At 37.6% G+C, this 18583-nt stretch overlaps 2 protein-coding genes across 2 annotated transcripts in view; both read left to right on the top strand.

Moving 5' to 3' along the window:
• Positions 1-18583, top strand: part of LOC115928268 (2-oxoisovalerate dehydrogenase subunit beta, mitochondrial-like) — a 50970-nt gene that overhangs the window by 18422 nt on the left and 13965 nt on the right. Inside the window, 1 exon segment of the mRNA XM_030995333.1 lies at positions 7880-8042. Coding sequence (XP_030851193.1) covers positions 7880-8020 — 141 coding nt within the window. The 3' untranslated portion in view covers positions 8021-8042.
• LOC115928267 lies at positions 8435-12210 on the top strand. Its single transcript, XM_030995332.1, has 2 exons — positions 8435-9149; positions 9653-12210. The coding sequence occupies exons 1-2, from the start codon at positions 8843-8845 to the stop codon at positions 11803-11805; spliced, it is 2460 nt and encodes an 819-aa protein (XP_030851192.1). The 5' UTR covers positions 8435-8842; the 3' UTR covers positions 11806-12210.

The raw sequence follows: 18583 nt of genomic DNA, 5'->3' as shown, positions 1-18583 counted from the left end.
ATACAAACCTTTACCAAGTTGTGTGGTCTTTGTAGACAGGTGATCACTAAAGCAGGTTTGACTGTAGTATGACATAATGGAGACATTAAAAATGTCAACAACAGTGACCAGGGAGTTGACGTCATGCAACCTCGAGCCTATATTCCATGTTCCAAAGCTTTTCATTTTTTTTTAACCCCTCTTTTTTTTTAATCACTCGTGTGATGAGAACAGCAATCCCAGCAATTATTTTAATCACCTATTTACAAGTAAAACATCACATGCTTTGAAAAACATTTGACATCAGCCCTGTATTTTGAAAATCATGAACTCCTAGTTACATTGTGGTTTCCTCATGGTTTGTTTGGTAATGAACTGCTATCAAACAAATATTATTTAAAGGTCACTTCGACAAGATAACCTAACAATTATAAAACCTTCAAGTTTGTTTCATCTCCCGGTTTGAAATATTTTGAAGCCACCGCAGAGAAGCGATAACATTGTTTGGATAGAGTAGCAAGTTCAAAGGACGCTACATTGCTCATTCTCTCTCTCTCTCTCTCTCTCTCTTTCGCTCTCTCTCTCTCTCTCTCGCTCTCTCTCTCTATCTCTCTCTCTCTCCCTCTCTCTCTCTCTCTCTTCCTCTCTCTCTTTCTCTTTCTCTCTCTCTCTCTCTCTCTTCTCCTTTGTGTCTCTAAAACAATTGATATTATCATTGTATGCAAAATGACGAGAACAAAAACAAGGGGGTAACATCGTGAAGTTTAATCACCTCAAAAGTGTCACATAGTGAGGTTTAGTAGATACAAGTATACAATACAATGGAAATACCTCCGAGGAGATACCTCCGAAGCAGTTTCTGTCATTTTGCAAAAAATAAAAATAGAGATAAATACGAAATATACTGTGATTGAAGGGGGGGATATGAAAATGTTATGTCCTTGAAAGGATATCCCCTTACCGCTAGCATACAGTACCCATGAAATTCAGGGATGCACAATTTGTCGTTGTTAAAATGGCTATTTAGAAACTTTCTTAAAGTAGATATTCATTGATTTTAAAAACTAACTTTATTTTCATTATTGCAAAGTTGAAACTTTGATTCAACAAGGTTAACAAAATTCAATGCTTGGAAACATTCGAAGTAATGATTATTATAATTTACGAAACGCTTAAATACAGCCCCGGCATAGCACCTGAAGAGCTCTCCGAACGCTGCTGAGATGTGTGAGATCACAGTATGGACATGACTTGCACAAGCAGACGATGTCCCATGACATCTCACACATTTTCAGTGCCTGTGTTTTCATCTTCTCTTGAGTTCTTTCTCTTACTTCACTACCGTCAGGCTAAATCTATAATCTATTGCCTCACTCTAAACCCCGCGCATGGTTTCATTTTGATGTCAAATGCAACGATACAAAAATAAGGGAATCTGTCGATTGTAAACAAAATAAGACGCCATTGTATATTCAGGTGCACACTCCGGGGTATGTTCGGCGTTTCAAGAGGGAACAAATGCCGTCCTTGATATGATTCCGGGGGGTTTTCAATTTGAAAGTCTGGTTTCTTTTATTGTTATTTAATCCCTATCCTGTGTATTTACAAGCAAAAGATTTTTGTTATCAGAATCGGGTCATATCCCCTTTTGAATAGTTTGACATGCCATTACATTTATATACACTAAACTCATTATAATTTGAGAAATAATAGCTTTGCAATTATGTTCATTCTCTATGGGATGTCGTCTGCTTGGGCAGTGTTGGTCCATATAGTGACGTCATTAAGACATCGTTATTTTCCGGCGAATCTCTCGTATATCCCAGCTGCTATGGAGGTGGTTGTATATATTTGTATTGTTATAAATAACCCGATATGTAGTTGACCTAAAACTTGTACGATGGCCATCTGTTAGCCTACCAGTTTCTAGTGATACATTAGTTGACATATTTGTGATCTTCTTTGAATTTCACCTTTAAACATAAAAAAGTGAGTTTAATGTGGAGTTATTCTGTCATTTTATCACAGTGGAAACTATAATTCCACCAGAAAAATACAGGTACCTGTTTGTTTGTTTTACCTGACTGTTAAGAAAGCATGTGTTTGCTTTAAGCTTTACATGTAAGTCCTCTTCGAGAGGCTCGGTAAATGCCTTACCAAAGGGCACTAGCGCATCGCCTGGTTTTGAACACGGGACCTACCCGTTACGAGACCATTGCTCTACCACTGAGCCATCATGCCCCCTGCATCTGTATCAACATGTATCAGAAAATTGATAATCTACGCAGAATTAACACTTATTCTTGGGAGACAAGTAGAGAAGGAAGAAGGAACACTTGAATGTGGTTTTCCCCTTTCTGTTTCAACACTCGACATCACTCATGATATGATTGCACCATGTTTTCCCCAAACACTTGGAAGATATCATCTGTCAAGAGCCAGGACAGTGTAACTTTAGGCCTGTCCTCATCAGCTCGAGTTTGCCAAATACATGTAACCTACCATTTTCAGACTCTGGATATTATCCCGAAGCTCGAAATTACGACTTCACCAGACTGATACGCTCATCACAAACTAGTTCTGACATGCGCAAATTAGCCCTCTATTTTCCAAATAGCGGGATATTTTGGAAACAAGACCAAGATCTCTCGGGATATTTTCTCGACCAAATATCCCGCTAATTGCAACTGCGGGCTTATGAAGACTCAAACCAACTGGTTAATTTGAAATCGGGATAGTTAAAATAGTGGGTAATTTGGTAAACTTGAGCTAATGAAGACAGGCCTATAGGATCAATGGCTTTCATTAAATGCTCTTCTAGTAGCTCTTACAGACTTTACATATCTCATGTAAAGTGGATGGAAGGAGTATGTTCAGGAAATCATCTTGCCAGGTCCGTCACGTAATGCATTACAAGAGGATGTTTCCCTGTAACAAAACATGCAGTAGAAGAACAAAGGGGAGTGCACTTTTGAAAAGCTTTTGCGAGGCTCTCGACATTCAAGGGACTATTTCATGTTGACGTCAACTTTGACGCAACATAATGTTTGAAATTTGCGTTGTAGGGCTGGCTCTACGACAATCATTGTTCTGTGGTAATTTCCTACACCTATGGAATGTGTAACTTCAACCCGGACCCAACACTATAACTAACTAACCCTAACCCTAACCCTAAACCTAATGGCAACCCTAATCTTAAAGTCTGAATCAGTTGTTGCCGGAGCAAATGCTTAGGCACCGACAGGGCTCCACACCAACCTGTTTGGAAGGGACTCCAGGTCCCCGTATCATGAAACTTGTCATCAATAACAAGTTACAATAAGCTACTGAAATCACGGTATTTGATTGGTTGCGAGCATGTTTGTCATTGAAATTGAGCAGTTGTTATTGATCACAGGTTTATGACACAGGGCTCTGATTTAACTTTTTATAGTCTGTATATGTATGCATGAGCACTCATTGCGTGATATGCCTTAATACGATTTATGTTTGTATAAATATTTATGTTTTTACAATGTACAAAGTTCTGCAATTCAGCCATCTGGCTGCAAATGAATTTTTAATAAAAGCATTACCATTACCATTACATTAATATGAATTGAATGAATACGTACAGAGGAAATCAAATTTCATTAAAAAGTGCAACTCACTGTATGTTTGGGACTGCTTGTATAATCATTCACTTTGGTATGATTTTTACCTTGAGAATTTATTTTCCATCATTAATTCATTATCAAAACAGAGGAAGTTAGGATTACCTTAATAATAGAATTAACAGCATGCATTTAGCTAGGAAGAAACTATCTCAGTCTGCAAATGTAAACTTTGATCTTCCTTGAATATGTGTACATACAGTTAGAGCATTCACAAAATATATGATAAAATCCCCCCCCCCCCCCAAAAAAAAAAAATAAATAAATAAAAAAATAAATAAATAAATAAATAAATAAATAAATAAATAAATAAATAGATAAATAATAAAAAAATATGCACATCTTGTCCATCAAATTATTTCTAGGAATTGACCCTGATGTTATCCTAAGTTCTTGACCAAATATTATTGGTGTTGTAGGCACCTATGATAGATAATTATACTGTTATCGATCATTAGCTAGAACTGCTTTATACTTGTTTCAACTGAAATTAAACTTGATGTTATCCCACTATATATGTCACTTCCTCAGTATGACATGTATTTGTCAAGGCAGACATCTTTTTATGTTTATACTGCATACACTAATGTTACATGTACATGGGAGGGAAGAGTAAATTGACATTAGGGGATGTTTATCGATGCCTTTGTTTGTTCTTTGTGTACAGATGCATCATTTACAGTATATACTAATACATCAATGACACTAGCGCACCCTGGTATCTAATTATCATTCAGCTCATCTTTATTTTGCCAAATATTTGAAGTAGCCTATTGTTAGAAAAAAATCTACATTAACCTGAAGTAGTCTACTTTTTATGTTTGTGCTCTAAATAGGGGCTTGAGCTATTTCTCTCGAGTAAGCTAGGGTTTCTTCGTAACTTATTGATGAAGACACGCTTGGGATTGTGACAATGCTCTCTGAGGCTTAAGTAAATTCTCAGATCAAATATGCCTTGCCCAACTCCGTCTATTTCCTTCGGAAGCGTTGACATGGTAAAAATTACCCCGCATATCCACAGACCTGGGCCCCGTTGCACAAAACTTACCATTGATGGTAACTTTGCCATCATGGGTAACTGCCATGGAAACCTTGATTTTGATTGGCTGTTGAGCCCTGTTACCATGGCAGTTGCCATTGATGGCAAAGTTACCATCGATGGTAAGTTTTATGCAACGAGGCCCAGAAGTCCCACTTTAATTTTGTGTCTTTGTGATTAATCACTGCCATAGTAGAATATGGAGGTGCTACATGAATAACTTTTGTTTCAGAAGAATCCACCTGTACATATGTACATGTATATCACAGAATGTACGGTCAGTGCATACATGAATAATGGTAACATAACTTTAATGAACAAGTATCCAATGTTCATCTACATGTATGTGCGCTTTATTAATTTTGCTTCAATGCCTTTATCTGCCCATGTGCAGACAGTATCTACGAACTTATATCTCAAGCTCAATGTTCTTCAGGCTAATGGAGAAGCACCCAATGTGTATCTAGATGAAACCTCAGTCACACCGGCTGCCAAACCTTAACCAACCAATCCTCAGCCATTCAGGATAAATATCAATTGTTGTCCAATCTGTTGTCAATGTGGTGTACATGTAGCTCATTAATACTGTTTTCACACTGGCACAAATTTGCTTAACCCCGGACTAGAGGTAGGGTTAAAGTGGGCCTTAGCCCCACCTATAGTCCCAGGGTTAAGCTTATTCCAATTTCTGTTCAGACACGTAATTACCAACGTGGACTAGCCCCACCTATAGTACGGGGTTAGCTGGCCCTGCAAAAAAGCAGGGCTCACCTCGCAACTGTGGTGCTAACTCCGCAATTGTGGTGCTTAGCAAATGAATGAGAACAGAAACGAAAAATAGTCCGGTACTATGCAACGGACCGAATTAATGAACGTTCACGCTATACAGCTACATGTAGTACGGGGCTAAAGATTTGCAGTGAGAACAGCATGAATTTTCTTATTCCGGGGTAGGCGCTTAGTCCGGGGTTAAGCAAAGTATGAGGCTAAGCAAAACAAGTGTGAAAAGAGTATCATAGAGGTGTGCCCGGGGGTCAGATACAGTACAGACCCTACAATACCATGCTGATCTAGTAAATGCTTTGTAGCAGAACCTTGAGCTAATTTTCCATCAAAGTACATGTACGTATGTAAATCGATTTCTTTTGTAGTCATATGGCACTACATAAATTTACACGTATAGGTGTCCAGTTTAAGTGGAAAAGGAAAATGGATCAATAATTCATGGTTCAAATTTCAGACCTATATCTTGCTTTGTTTTAATTTGCCTGTGCCGTTATCTACCTAGATGAGAAAAATATCTACTCAGTTGGTTCCTATCATGAACGATTGCTATGGCAACATGGTGTTGATGCAAAAAATGTGTGTAGTGAGCATTTTATTTCAAGCGGATTTGGTGCCTTACAAATCTCATATAATATTATTATTATTATTTTAAAATTTGCATCTTTAGTTTTTACAATGAATCAAATTATTTATAGCTCTGATGTCAAAAACAATCATTAGGAATACAGTCAAACCTGCTTTAGTGACCACCTGTCTACAAAGACCACCTGTCTACAAAGGCCACATTTGTTGTTTCCCTTGAAAATGGTTTCTCATTCAATCATGTACCAAAGGAACCTGTCTACAAAGACCACCTGTCTACAAAGGCCACTTTTTGTGTTTCCCTTGCCTGGTCGCTATAGACAGGTTTGACTGTATTAGAGATTGTGCACATGCAGCAGAACAGTGAATCTGAATATTGGAATATTATACAAGTAGTGTTATGATATACTGCATCCTCAGCTTTGGGTGCATCTTTGTCTCTTTTGTAAAAAGTGTTTAAGTGCTGGGCATTTACTTCTTGCAGGTTTAAAAAAAACAAAGAACAACAGTACTGTATGTTTATTAACTGTTGTCTTTGAAAGTATTCTTATTGTTGTCAATGGAACTGTATTTCAGGCGAAAATAGCATTATTTATATAATTTTTATTCTGACTTTTGGTTGTTTCATGGAAAATTCTGTTTATTGTTATCATATTTACTTCTTTGAAGTTTTTAATAACGAAGAACTACAGTACTGTACGTTCAGTATCTGTTGTCTTTGAAAGTGTTCTTATTTTTGTCCATATAACTTTTTTCAGGAGGAAACAGCATATTATTATTCTGAATTTGGTTGTTTCATGGAAAATTCTGTTTATTGTTATCACTAGAACTCACCACTTCCTGTAGCTGTTTATCTTTCAGGGGGTGTTTCACAAAGATTCTAAGTCGAACTTGACTCTTAGTTGGACTTAAAAATTATGGAGAGCCATTTGTAGCCTTAAAATGAAATATATTCAAAAGCGAGAAATGAAATATTTTAGACTTTTTATAAATTCCACATCAAGAACATGAAATCTCTGTGATATAAAAAAATATGAATGATTTGAATCAACATTTTATGCCTTTTATAATAACTTTTAAAAAGTATTTTCATTGATGCTGATGACTTTCCATTATTGTTTAAGTCCAACTTAGAGATAAGTTCAACTTACGATCTTTGTGAAACACCCCCAAGAGTGTTTCCTTCATCTAGAAGCCCCTATCCAGAGGGTCTGTGGCTGGGACTGGCTTTGTGCTCTTCTACATGTAGCAGAGATGCCAACTGTTCCGTTTTTGCCGTATTTGTTCCGTTTTTTTGCTATGAATACGGCAGTACATTTTTTGTATGTTTTGTTACGGTTTTTTAGTTTTTTTTTTTTTTTTTTTTTTTTAGTGACGATTTTCTTAATTTCTGATCATGAGCTTTGTGTCGTAAGTGTATTATGCCAGGGCTTAAATTAATCCAAGGCCACCAAGGCCATGGCCGTGGATGCCCCTTTGATTGGCCTCAATGCCCCTCTCATTGGCCTTGGAGATTTGTTGTGCCCTTTCAAATTCTTCCCATTTGTGCTGTAATATAGGAAAGTGCCCTATAGAAAAGTGGCCTTGCCCTAAAAATATTGAAATTTAAGGCCTGTTATGCATCTACATTTTTGCTCTTAAGAATACTTTTTTTTTTTGAAGAAGGTTGGCATCTCTGATGTAGTATCTCCCCAACAAATGGTGGGAGAGGGGTCGGGTGGGGGTTAAAGTCCCTTTGGCATAAAAGGGGGTGTAAATTCATGGTATATTTTTGATGGTTTGTCTGACAATCATCATCACTAGAACTCACCACTTTCTTTACCTTGCTCTACCTTTCCAGGAGGAGTGCTTCCTGCAGCTAGAAGCCCCCATACAGAGGGTCTGCGGCTGGGACTCGCCCTTCCCTCATATATTTGAGCCCTTCTACCTCCCGGACAAATGGAGGTGTCTGGACGCCATTAAGAAGATGATCAACTACTGAAGAAAATCTCGCAATATTTATGGTGAGTAATGGTGTCTAGCCTACATGCTATATTCTTATTTTGTCTCCCAGGTGAAATGAGACTCATCCCCACCCCTCCCCCTCTCATCTCTTACCCCCCCCCCCCACCCTCTCAGTTCCTTATCCTCTTTCCTCAATCAGAGTTTGTTAATTCAGCATGTGTTATAAAAATCACTCATACGTCCTCCCTGCATGATAGGTTGAGGGCAGTCACTTGCAACTTGCGACTATCACTTTTTTTCTCTCCAATAGAGAGTGTGCGATAGTTTCCGGTACGATCAATTATTCTCAAGTTCACAATACAAAGGTTTGCATGTGGAGGGCACAAGTCCGGAGGAAACATCTGGGCAGAAATTTAGGATTAGCATTCCAGCCTCATTTCCAAAATCAATTATTTTCAGGGATGTGAGAGTTCCGCGTTTCCGCGAATTTCCGCGTTTTTAGATCGCCCCGTCGCGTTTTTATTTTCTCCATTGAAAAAATCCGCGTTTTGCCCCAAGACAACTTATTACTTTAAGGGTCTGCGAATGCGAGACTAATACAAAAGCAAAAGCGCGCGCGCGCGCCTGCTTCAAAGATAGTACAGCGCCTGCATCGAGTATTGCTAGCTCAGCGCGCCGCGTGCGCCGGGCGTACCGTGCATTTCGATCGCTATACTATCTACGGTACGGTGTTTGCATTGATTCACATGTCTTCGTGCAGTGTGCTATTGATTTTTGTTACGATATTTCAATCAGAATCGGCGTTCTCTTTTGGAAATATGTATTACTTTCAAAGAAAATCTGTGAAATATGAGACAACATGGCAACTCGAGATCGGAATTTTATTGAGCGAGGAACGAAATTGGACTCGGAATCATTGGAGGAAGATAAGCGGGATCCACTGGTTAAAAATCCATGGAAATGGTCTTGGATGGACTTCACGCACAAAGATCAAAAACTTTCTCACTCTTTCCGTCTTGTAAAAAAAGCTGGCTACGCCGTGTGCGTAGTGTGTGATAAGGAGTGCAAATATGGTTCTCGTGGACGAGTTTCATTGACTGATCATTTGGACTCTGTTGCACACCAAAAAGTTTTGAAACTGAGAGCAGCAAATACTTTACTTCCAGGTGAGTTTACAATTGTATTTTAGAAATTAGAATCGCGGACCCCTCAAAATCCTTTAACTGATCAAATTGTTTTCTTGTGTGTGTGTGTGTTTTTTGTTGTTGTTTGTTTGTGCTGTAGGCCTATGCATTTTTATAATTATACTGGAAAGTTTTATTAATAAGACTGGTACATTCAAGTTACATGTGTCAAATCATGTCATTTGAATGGCATCAGTGATTTTGCTGGCCAGTGCCTAGGGGGGTGTTATGCTGCCCAAATTTTCATGTGATGGGTGTGTGTGTGTGTGTGTGGGCAGGAATTTGATTTGTTCATTTCTACATATAAATGTTGGCATATATTGTCATGCATTATTTCGTACAGAACATACTTATTTTCAAAGAATTTGGGGTGAGTACAGTGATACTTGGGCAGGTGCATGTATATGAATGTAACCTTGTTCATGAGTTTGCCTTTTTTGTATTTATTCATTTATTTATATATTTTTTTTTTGTTTGTCTTGTAGGTCAAAAACAACCAATGACTACTACATCAACATATGGAATTCACCCCATGTTCAAAAAACAATTGGATAAGCATGAACAACAGTTGAAAGGTGGACTCTCTGAGCCAAATGTGTCATTGCCCGACAGACAGGCATATGCAGAAGCAACCATACTTGCGTTTACAGCTGAACATTCCCTGCCATTTTCAATCGTGAATGATCTTATTCATCTTAACCAAGAACTTGCCAAAGATAAACAAGTGCTCGAAAATTTATCAATGGACAGAACTACAGCTTCGTATAAGATGACCCATGGATTATCAAAAACATTTCATGAAGAACTCATTGAGGATTTGAAATCCTCTCACTTCTCACTGAATATTGATGAATGCACAAGTGAGACAAATCAACGCGTTGTAACTGTCCTAGTCAGTTATTTTTCAGAGAAGGAGAACAAAGTAGTCACAAAACATCTGTCATCTTTTAAAGTAGTGACCGTAAACAGCGAGACTCTGTACAATCATTTAGTAGCTCTATTTGATAAGTATTCCCTTAAATGGGAGAACTTGGTTTCTATTTTGATGGACTCTTGTGCCGTCATGCGCGGTTCAAAAAGTGGACTTGAAACACGCATTAGAAGTAAGAAAGCTCCTCAGTTGCTTGACATAGATGGAGACTCATGCCACCACGCACATAATGCTGCAAAAGCCTTCTGCCATGGATTTGATAACTACATCGAGGGACTTCTCAATGACATCTATACTGATTTCAAGTGGTCCAGTGACCAAAAAGAGGTCTTGCGTTTCATCTGTGATGCACTGGGCATCAAAGCAACAATTCCAGAGCGATATGTGCCCCATAGGTGGCTTTCTGTATACGATGTTTGTGTAGATACATCTCGATTGCTAGATGCTCTGATACTTTTTTACTATCCCTTTTTGTCTGGATCAGACAGTTCAACTTATCTCCCAGTTGTTGATAGCATGTATCAAAAACATTCAATCAGTGAATCAGTAAAGAAGGAAATCTGTAAACATCAGTCTAAAATGTCAAATAAGACAAAAACAATGACCCAGGCTGGAAAAGACCGTAAGAAGAGGATTGTGAAGAAGCTGTTCCATACCCCGAGTAAAACCAAAGTACTTCTCCACATTTACACCTCCATTCTTCCTATGCTCAAGAAGTATGTCCTGTATTTTCAGTCTGTGACACCACTTGTCCACAAACTCAATGACAAACAGCAGGATTTACTGAAGGACTTTCTTGTATGTTTCATTAAACCTGAAATCTTGAACACACAAGCCTTGCATAAAGTAAATGTGAGTGAGGAGAACATACTACCTGACAATGCGGTGTTCCTCGTCAGGTACATCAAGGAGAATTTACAGGGACCTGCTGCAAGTGAACTAGTGAACAAGCTAAAGACTGCATATCTGAAATGTGGTCAAACCTTACAGAGAAAGATGCCAGTGAACAACAAACTGCTGAGGTGTGCTTCAGCTATTGATCCAGCATGTAGAGGCCACACAATCACACTCCAGCGCTTACTCCAGCTACCACAATTAGTGGCATTTGCTCTGAAAGATGTGCAAACTCATGAATATGAGAAGGAAGCAAGGCAGTATAATACAGACAAAGAAATTGTTAATACAGAAGAGAGAATAGACATATTCTGGAGTTCATTACGAGAGAAATATCCAGTTATGACAAGAGTGGCACTGGCACTGGTTAGTTGCTTTCATGGACCACAGGTGGAGTCATCTTTCAGTATAATGGGGAATGTTCTAAACACTGAAAGGCCCAACTTGCACATTGAAACATTTTCATCCATACAAACAGTGAAGTATGAGTTAACAGCAAGTGGAAAATCAGGAATCAGATATTTCAGAAGAAAAAATTACCTGAAAGATCAGGTAAATCCCAAACTCTGCAAGAATATGAGATCAGCATACAAGTCATATGTACAGGAAAAGGAACACAAGTCTGGAATGTCACAAACTGTACCCAGAAAGTCTGCTTGTCCTTCAAAGAAACAAACTAAGGAGAAAGCAATTGAAGATGCTGACAAGGCACGGGTGGAGCACACACATAAACTGATGAAGAAAGTGGAGAAAAGGAAATCTGAAATGCATGAACTACCTTCTAGTAGCAAAAAAGTACTGAAAAAAAAATGACTGGAGTAAAGAACTAGCAAATGAGAAATACTTAGAGCATCAAATACTTAACTTTAGGTACGTTAATCATTTTTTATTGTAGACCATAATAGAAGATGTTTCTGGATTTGGTATCATATGGAATGGTGAAGAAATTTAGTAAATGATGCTCTATGTACTCTATTATGTATATTGTAAATAATATGGAAAATTAAATGTTTAAAACATTGTAAAATTATAATCTTACCCCTATGAAATAGTGTTTTCTCTACATTTTAAAATGCAAAAACCTCTGGTTTCGGGGGGCTTTGCCCCCTCGACCCCCATTAGGGGCTTTGTTCCTGGACCCCCAGCCATTGGGTATGAGTCTGCTCGCTACGCTTTGCAAATCTCCTCTTTTTTTAGTTTGCTGCACTCACATCCCTGTATTTTACAGAATGTTAGATTCTTTCCTCATTTGCTGCATGATTTCCTGTAGGAGAATTAACCCAATTTTGACAGTTCTAGCATTTCCTTTCATTTAATTCAATATCAAGCACTTCAAAATTAATAAAATCAACTTTTAGATTACTGAACTAGATCTAGGAGCAAGTGGGAATAAAAGCCTCCAAGACCGGTATTTTACTAAAAATTTAAGGTCTTTTTTTGCTTCTAAGGGTGTCCTTTACCGTATTATGTTTACTATGTTACACATTTGTATGTACATGTTTTTCATTTTTATGGTTAAATAAATAAACTGAACTGAAAGGTCAGAGGTCAATGCTCTCCTTTCGTTATGTACATGTATGTGATTGTAGACCAAGGGTCAAGGTTAACTGGATTTTAGTAGAATGGGAACTGTGAATTTTATTTGTGTCCAGCTAGAATGTATGAAATCAACAATAAGTGAACAAGCAATCTATGGGCTAAAAGTCACTAAAAGGAGTATAAAGAAATGAACTTTTAAATGTAAAAGTTAAACACTGCACACGTAACCCAAGTCGACTTTGGCTCTGTGTGGGCCCTTATAGTGGGTTCTTTTCGATGCAAGCCCATTAGGATGCATTGAATGACTAGTGTACAACAAGTCGTGTCACGTTAATTCAGAGAGTATTTAAACTTGCAGTACTCTCTTTAATATAGAAATAACATTTGCAGCTCATATTGGGAAAACTTGCACTGCAGTATATAGTGACAAGGAACTTCCAACATACAGAGCCAACTACTTTTGGGTAATTTGTACACTTTGATTAAAATTGTAAGTTAGACCCCGTTCTCACTCACTTTGAAAGTGGTCTTAGTTAGACCGCTCCAGAGGAACGGGTCTTGAGGAACGGTTTGCGAGCGTTCACACTCCGAGCAGTTTTTTATGGCTCTAACCGCTCCACGAGTCAAAGTGGTCTTGTTGCTATGGCAGCTCAGGTCAGCAGGTCAGTTTTCCGTGCGCGGAATACAAACCGTATGTACCGTACTACATGTTTCGCACGGAACGTCACTAGCTCACTTCCGGTCAAAGTACGCTTCCGTTCACATTGCACGTTAGAGCGGTCCAAACCGCTCTTAATAAGACCCGTTCCTCAAGACCACCTCCCGAGGTGGTCTTCTGGAGCGGTCCAGAAGTCCACTTCCTGGACCACTTTGACCGTTCTCACTCACCTAAGAACTGCTCCTGAGGAACGGGTCTTAGTTAGACCGCTCCAACGAAGTGAATGAGAACGGGGTCATACAGTGACAATATAACCTCTTCTACTAGGAACTACCATCAATTAATTAAAGCAGTAAACATATCCTGGTTTTTGCGTGTTGATTTTTTGCTTTTCCAGGACACAAGAAACATAAAACCTTTCCGGTGTATACACGTACATGTATACATGTATAGTGTTACATAAACATTTCTTAAATTACAAGACAGTTTGTTTCCTTGTTCTGAACTTTCTTTTGTCAACTAATTTAAAAAGCATGAAGATCTTTCAACTTAATTGACAGAATTGAACTACTTGAATGTAATGAGAAAGGAAAGTGCAATGTGTGGAATGAAATATCCTTTCTACCCAACTTGTGAAAATGTGTGGTATCTGGTATCTGGTATGTGGTATACCTCTTTTCTTTTTTTCCTGCATGTATTTAGCCTTCCACAGGGTTTCTTTATTAATTATCAACATAATCATTTTCACAAAAGATCGATACATGCACTATTCCATGACTAGTCATCTAAATATTCAAACAATAAAATATTACAAAATAACCTTGGCTGCACAGCAACATAAAAGATATTAAACTTGACCAAAATATAATTTGTACACCAATTCTACAGTGTATAACATAAAAACAAACAAGTAAACTGAACATACATGTAGATACTCAGAAACATTTGGTAAAATGAATCAATTTTTTCACTCATTTTTTTTGTTTATGATTTGTTTTTGCTATTAATCTTTCCTTATCACAATAACTGTTAACAGCTGACAAACTTTTTCAAACAGTGGTATCTGATTTTTGCATTTGGTTGAATATATTTCTTATCTTACAATAATTGAGATACAATTCAAAGCGTTTGTATGACCTCAATCTAAGCTAAACTGTGTGGTATACATTGATATTATTTGTTTCAAGTACTTCCTCACATATTGACATTTGGATACATATTTCAATTAAGGTTTAAAACTTTTCAAGTGGATAGTTGATGCTCCATTTCAATTAATGAGAATTTATATTTCTTTGTTAAGAATTGAATACAAACTACTTTCTGTAAGTGTTTTGAATTGCTCAAGTGCATGGATATATTACAATAACAGGTATATGGATTTCATATTTGATTGTTTAAGTTAAACAAAAGCTTTGAAATGTGTGCATAGAGTATAAAAGATTTTTTTTAATTATTATGTGAGTGTGGGTTTCATAAAGGTTTGGATTTCACTCTGTACATGTAGGTGTATGTTTTGAAGTGGCGTGTATTATTCAGTTTTGACAATAGATGGGGGAGGGAGGGAGGGGGGGGGGGGTTGGGTGGAAAAAAATTCCATAGCTGCAATGCCATTACTAGAGATGAGGGTCGAAGTGAGAGGGTAGGGTGGTAGGGAGAGGGGTGTATTCAGGAGGTCATACCCGTCCCCCCCCCCCCATCCTGAACATTTCTGCTATGTGCAATATTTGGCCGCAACAAATAAAAACAACTTTTCTGGTGGATGTAGTTTTGGGGAAGAGGTCTGGCATAGAGGAATCACCTGGGCTAAAATGAATAACAACTCTATACAGAAAATTATTGCTTATGTGGCTAATTTTTAAATTTTTATCCCGGATTATTCAAATTTCAGCTGTCATTATTTTATTTTGGCTTCATCTGAGTAAAAGCAGAAACTTTCTTGATATCAAAATTTTGTGAATCATAAATGACAGCCACTCTCAAGGCAAGAAACTTCTATGCATTGTTAAAATTTAATTTGGTGTCTGTTGTGATTAAACTTTTGCTAGGAGTGGAATTAAAAAAAAAAAATCATATTCAAAATGCCCCATCCATTGAATCATTCAAAACCCTTCTCAAAACCCATATTTTGAAACAGTTAAAGTATACTGGAGGCACATACAAGTAGTTAATTCCATTCAACTGAATTCTCACAGAATCTAACGAAAATTACACTGAATGTTAAAGATTACAAATAAATGTCATGTGCCAAACAATTTTGGAAGAAAATGTATACTGGCTGAGTAATGAGCATAGAAAGATAAGGAAATCAGGGTGGTACTAGCCTCGACAGGGCCGACACCATGTGTGTTGTCCCATATACATCTATCTGTGTAAGTGATTGTTACTTTACCAAGACTCTGCCAAATTTATGATGATTTTGATGACTCTAGAACCTTGCATACACACCATTACTTACATGCTATATGATCAACTTTTCTGATCCATTCCACACCTTTTCTTTCACAATGCAATTGCATTACCAGTACTCAAGTTTATCTTTAAGCTATTGAACATGTTGAATAATTATACTGAGGTAGAAAGTACCACCTGTGTGCTTTACACCTGTGTAAAGCGCCCTATAAATGTAATTATTACTACCATATTATTATTATTATTATGTATCCAAATCAGGTTCAAAGCTGGTGACCATTCTTTGAGTGTGTACAAAAGCATCACGTTTTACAATACTCATAGGGGATGTTGAATAATCCTCCAACATTTTTATCCATATAGAATATACTTCCTCGGTGGCAATCTGTCATTGAATGCTAATCACCAGATGGAATCTTTTCCTAGTGTTTCAACTCTTCTGAAAGCTATAATAAACAGATAGTATGGGCAAAATTATATCAATTAGATGCAATTGCCTAACAGACATCTGTCAGAGTGTGAGCAAGAAAAACCTGATAATTTGATAATTTAATATCAATGATTTGCCCTCTAATAAAAGGCAAGAGAGAAAAAAAAAATCAATTGGACAAGCATGAACAGCTGGAAATTGCTGACCACAATTGTTTGTTTGAAGAGTAACAATCACAATGGTAGCCATTAATCAATATCTGTAGTTAGCTGATTTTTATATTGGTTTGACCGCAGTGGGTAAGTTCAAGTTCAATATTCAGTGTTGGTGTTGAAAGCTTGGAAAAGCTGCTGAACCTAGCTCCAACACCAGCGATCAGTTTAGAAGGACGATACTGAACACTGAGGGACGTCACACCTTCACGCAAAAAGTCTCAACGATGAAAGTAAAATCAGTGTAAAATATAGCATTCAAATTTCATCATACAGAATGTAAAATCTAAAGTCATATTGGGAAATCAATAGAGATAATATAATTTTCTTGAAAAACATATATAGCTCCAATGATTTACAGCTGTTTTGACTGTACAATGGATTCTACCTTGGCATGATCGTGAGATTCGTGCCAGATGCCTGCATAGTTACCTGCCGTATGCTGCAACACCAACACCGAACTTGAAATCAAAAATTTTCCATTCTCTAGGGGTTGGTGAAAGGGGAAATTACATTTAAAACATCAACACCGATCGCGAGCATCGTTACAGCAGACGATATTGAACAACAGCCCTCAACACAGACCGGGCGCAGATTTTCGAACCCTTGTGTATAGTGTGTAGCTACATAAGTTTGTGATGCGTCATTTTGATGCGACATACAGATTCATTGGTGGCATGAAAAAAGTCACCCTACTTGAAAGTCTACCAAGTGCAGAGTCTACAGACGCTGTACTTTTTAACCTCAAGTGACAAACCTAGAAGGGTTTGTATGATCAGCAAAACTAGGTACATGTTCACCAACATCTTGTCAAATGTTGTGTATTAAAGTTAACATGATTTCAAGTTTTAAACAATATTTGTGCAAACTTGTAATTAACGGTTTTGTGAAACTATGCCCAGTTGCTTTGATACCCAGTTTAGCAACCCAAATGACAAGGCAATAGAAATCAAAAAGATTTTTGTTATTATGAAGTCCGGCCCCCAGAGGTTTTAACCCACTCTAGGCAGGACATTTTTAGAGCTGGATTGATCACCTTTCCCTTTAATATCAAATTGGCAATACCGGTACTGGTATTTTTCTCTTTTTTGTTGTTACATATTTCTAATAAAAAACACTGTATATTGAAAGGAATAGAAAGGAATACATGAAAAGGTAAAGAGACTACCAATTCTTATAGGAAAAACAGGCATTCTGATCTTTTCATTTCATTTCTGGGACCAGTTTGAGAATTTAAATGCTTTCTGTTGGAAAATTCATGAGTTAAGAACCCTATATCTGACTCTTCATGAACAAATATGGACACGGTGCTTATAGAAGTGTTAGCACTTTCTATTCATTTCATGTGATGTATATTTATTATACGGCTCTGTTTATTGTGACACCAAAGTTATTGAGCTGCACCACAAAATGCTGCCAATTTGCCCTAAATGAGTTAAACTCATCAGTAGATCAGACAAGTATACAGTTATTGGCATCGAGGTCAAGTTGGTGTCACCGAGTCCACATTACCCAGACAACACAAGGAATGGAAATCTTGTCATCTCTGCAGTTCCGTTTTCCAGATGTTAAGAGTAGTCGGTGTGGAATGGCTATTACTATTTTCTCTGTTTGTTAATGTTAACTACTATGCCTGAAGAAGAAGTGACAATTACTTCTTAACCATACTCTGTGAGTGGAGGCTTCATGCATGTATCATGAGAAAATAATTTCAGAAATTGCCATCGGGACATCTCTTGTGCTTTGGGGTTATGAAAAGGGACCATGGAAAAGGGTCACCAAGGAAGTGTTTTTCTCTCAAGGGCAAGATTGGCAAACTGTTCAAGTACAACATTTGTCTTTATCCGTTCATTTGTACAGGACACCATACAAACAGAATCGCTGTCAAAAGAAAAACAAGGAAGCAAGATTGGTGTGACTGTAGTATCTCACAAATATTGTATTGAGATTGCAATTTTATGTAAACAGAGCTCTTTTAGTGTATTACATGTATTTGTGACTAGCTGACTGAAGTATTTGAACACTCATATTTTGGTCTTAGTACTCTTAGAGCATACTGCAATTTTGCTTGCGAAGCAGGCAAGCGGTTTGCTCTTAGACCCGCAAACGGCTGCTTCGCAAGCAATATTGCAGTGTGCAGTAATCAAAACATGTTTCAGTTTGGTTTGAGTGGTCTGCACCAGTGTTCTTCAAACTCTTCCGCATCTGTCTTGCTTATACTATTTTATAGGCAATTATTGTATCATAGACCTCCTCTTAACCTCTTGTACACATGTTTAAGGACTTATACAGTCTGTCTGTCTGTTTCTGTCTGTCTGTCTGTCTCTCTCTCTCTCTCTCTCT

This window comes from Strongylocentrotus purpuratus, unplaced genomic scaffold (assembly GCF_000002235.5).
Source record: "Strongylocentrotus purpuratus isolate Spur 01 unplaced genomic scaffold, Spur_5.0 spur5_scaffold_21, whole genome shotgun sequence".
In the NCBI taxonomy this organism is placed as follows: Eukaryota; Metazoa; Echinodermata; class Echinoidea; order Camarodonta; family Strongylocentrotidae; genus Strongylocentrotus; species Strongylocentrotus purpuratus.
Note: the sequence above shows the minus strand (reverse complement) of the source record. Positions and strands in the feature narration are given on the sequence as shown.

Coding starts and splice junctions, on each gene's coding strand:
- LOC115928267 (XM_030995332.1), top strand. CDS start 8,843: ATGGCAACTCGAGATCGGAATTTTATTGAGCGAGGAACGAAATTGGAC. Junction 9,150..9,652: donor AGCAAATACTTTACTTCCAG/GTGAGTTTACAA, acceptor TTTGTCTTGTAG/GTCAAAAACAACCAATGACT.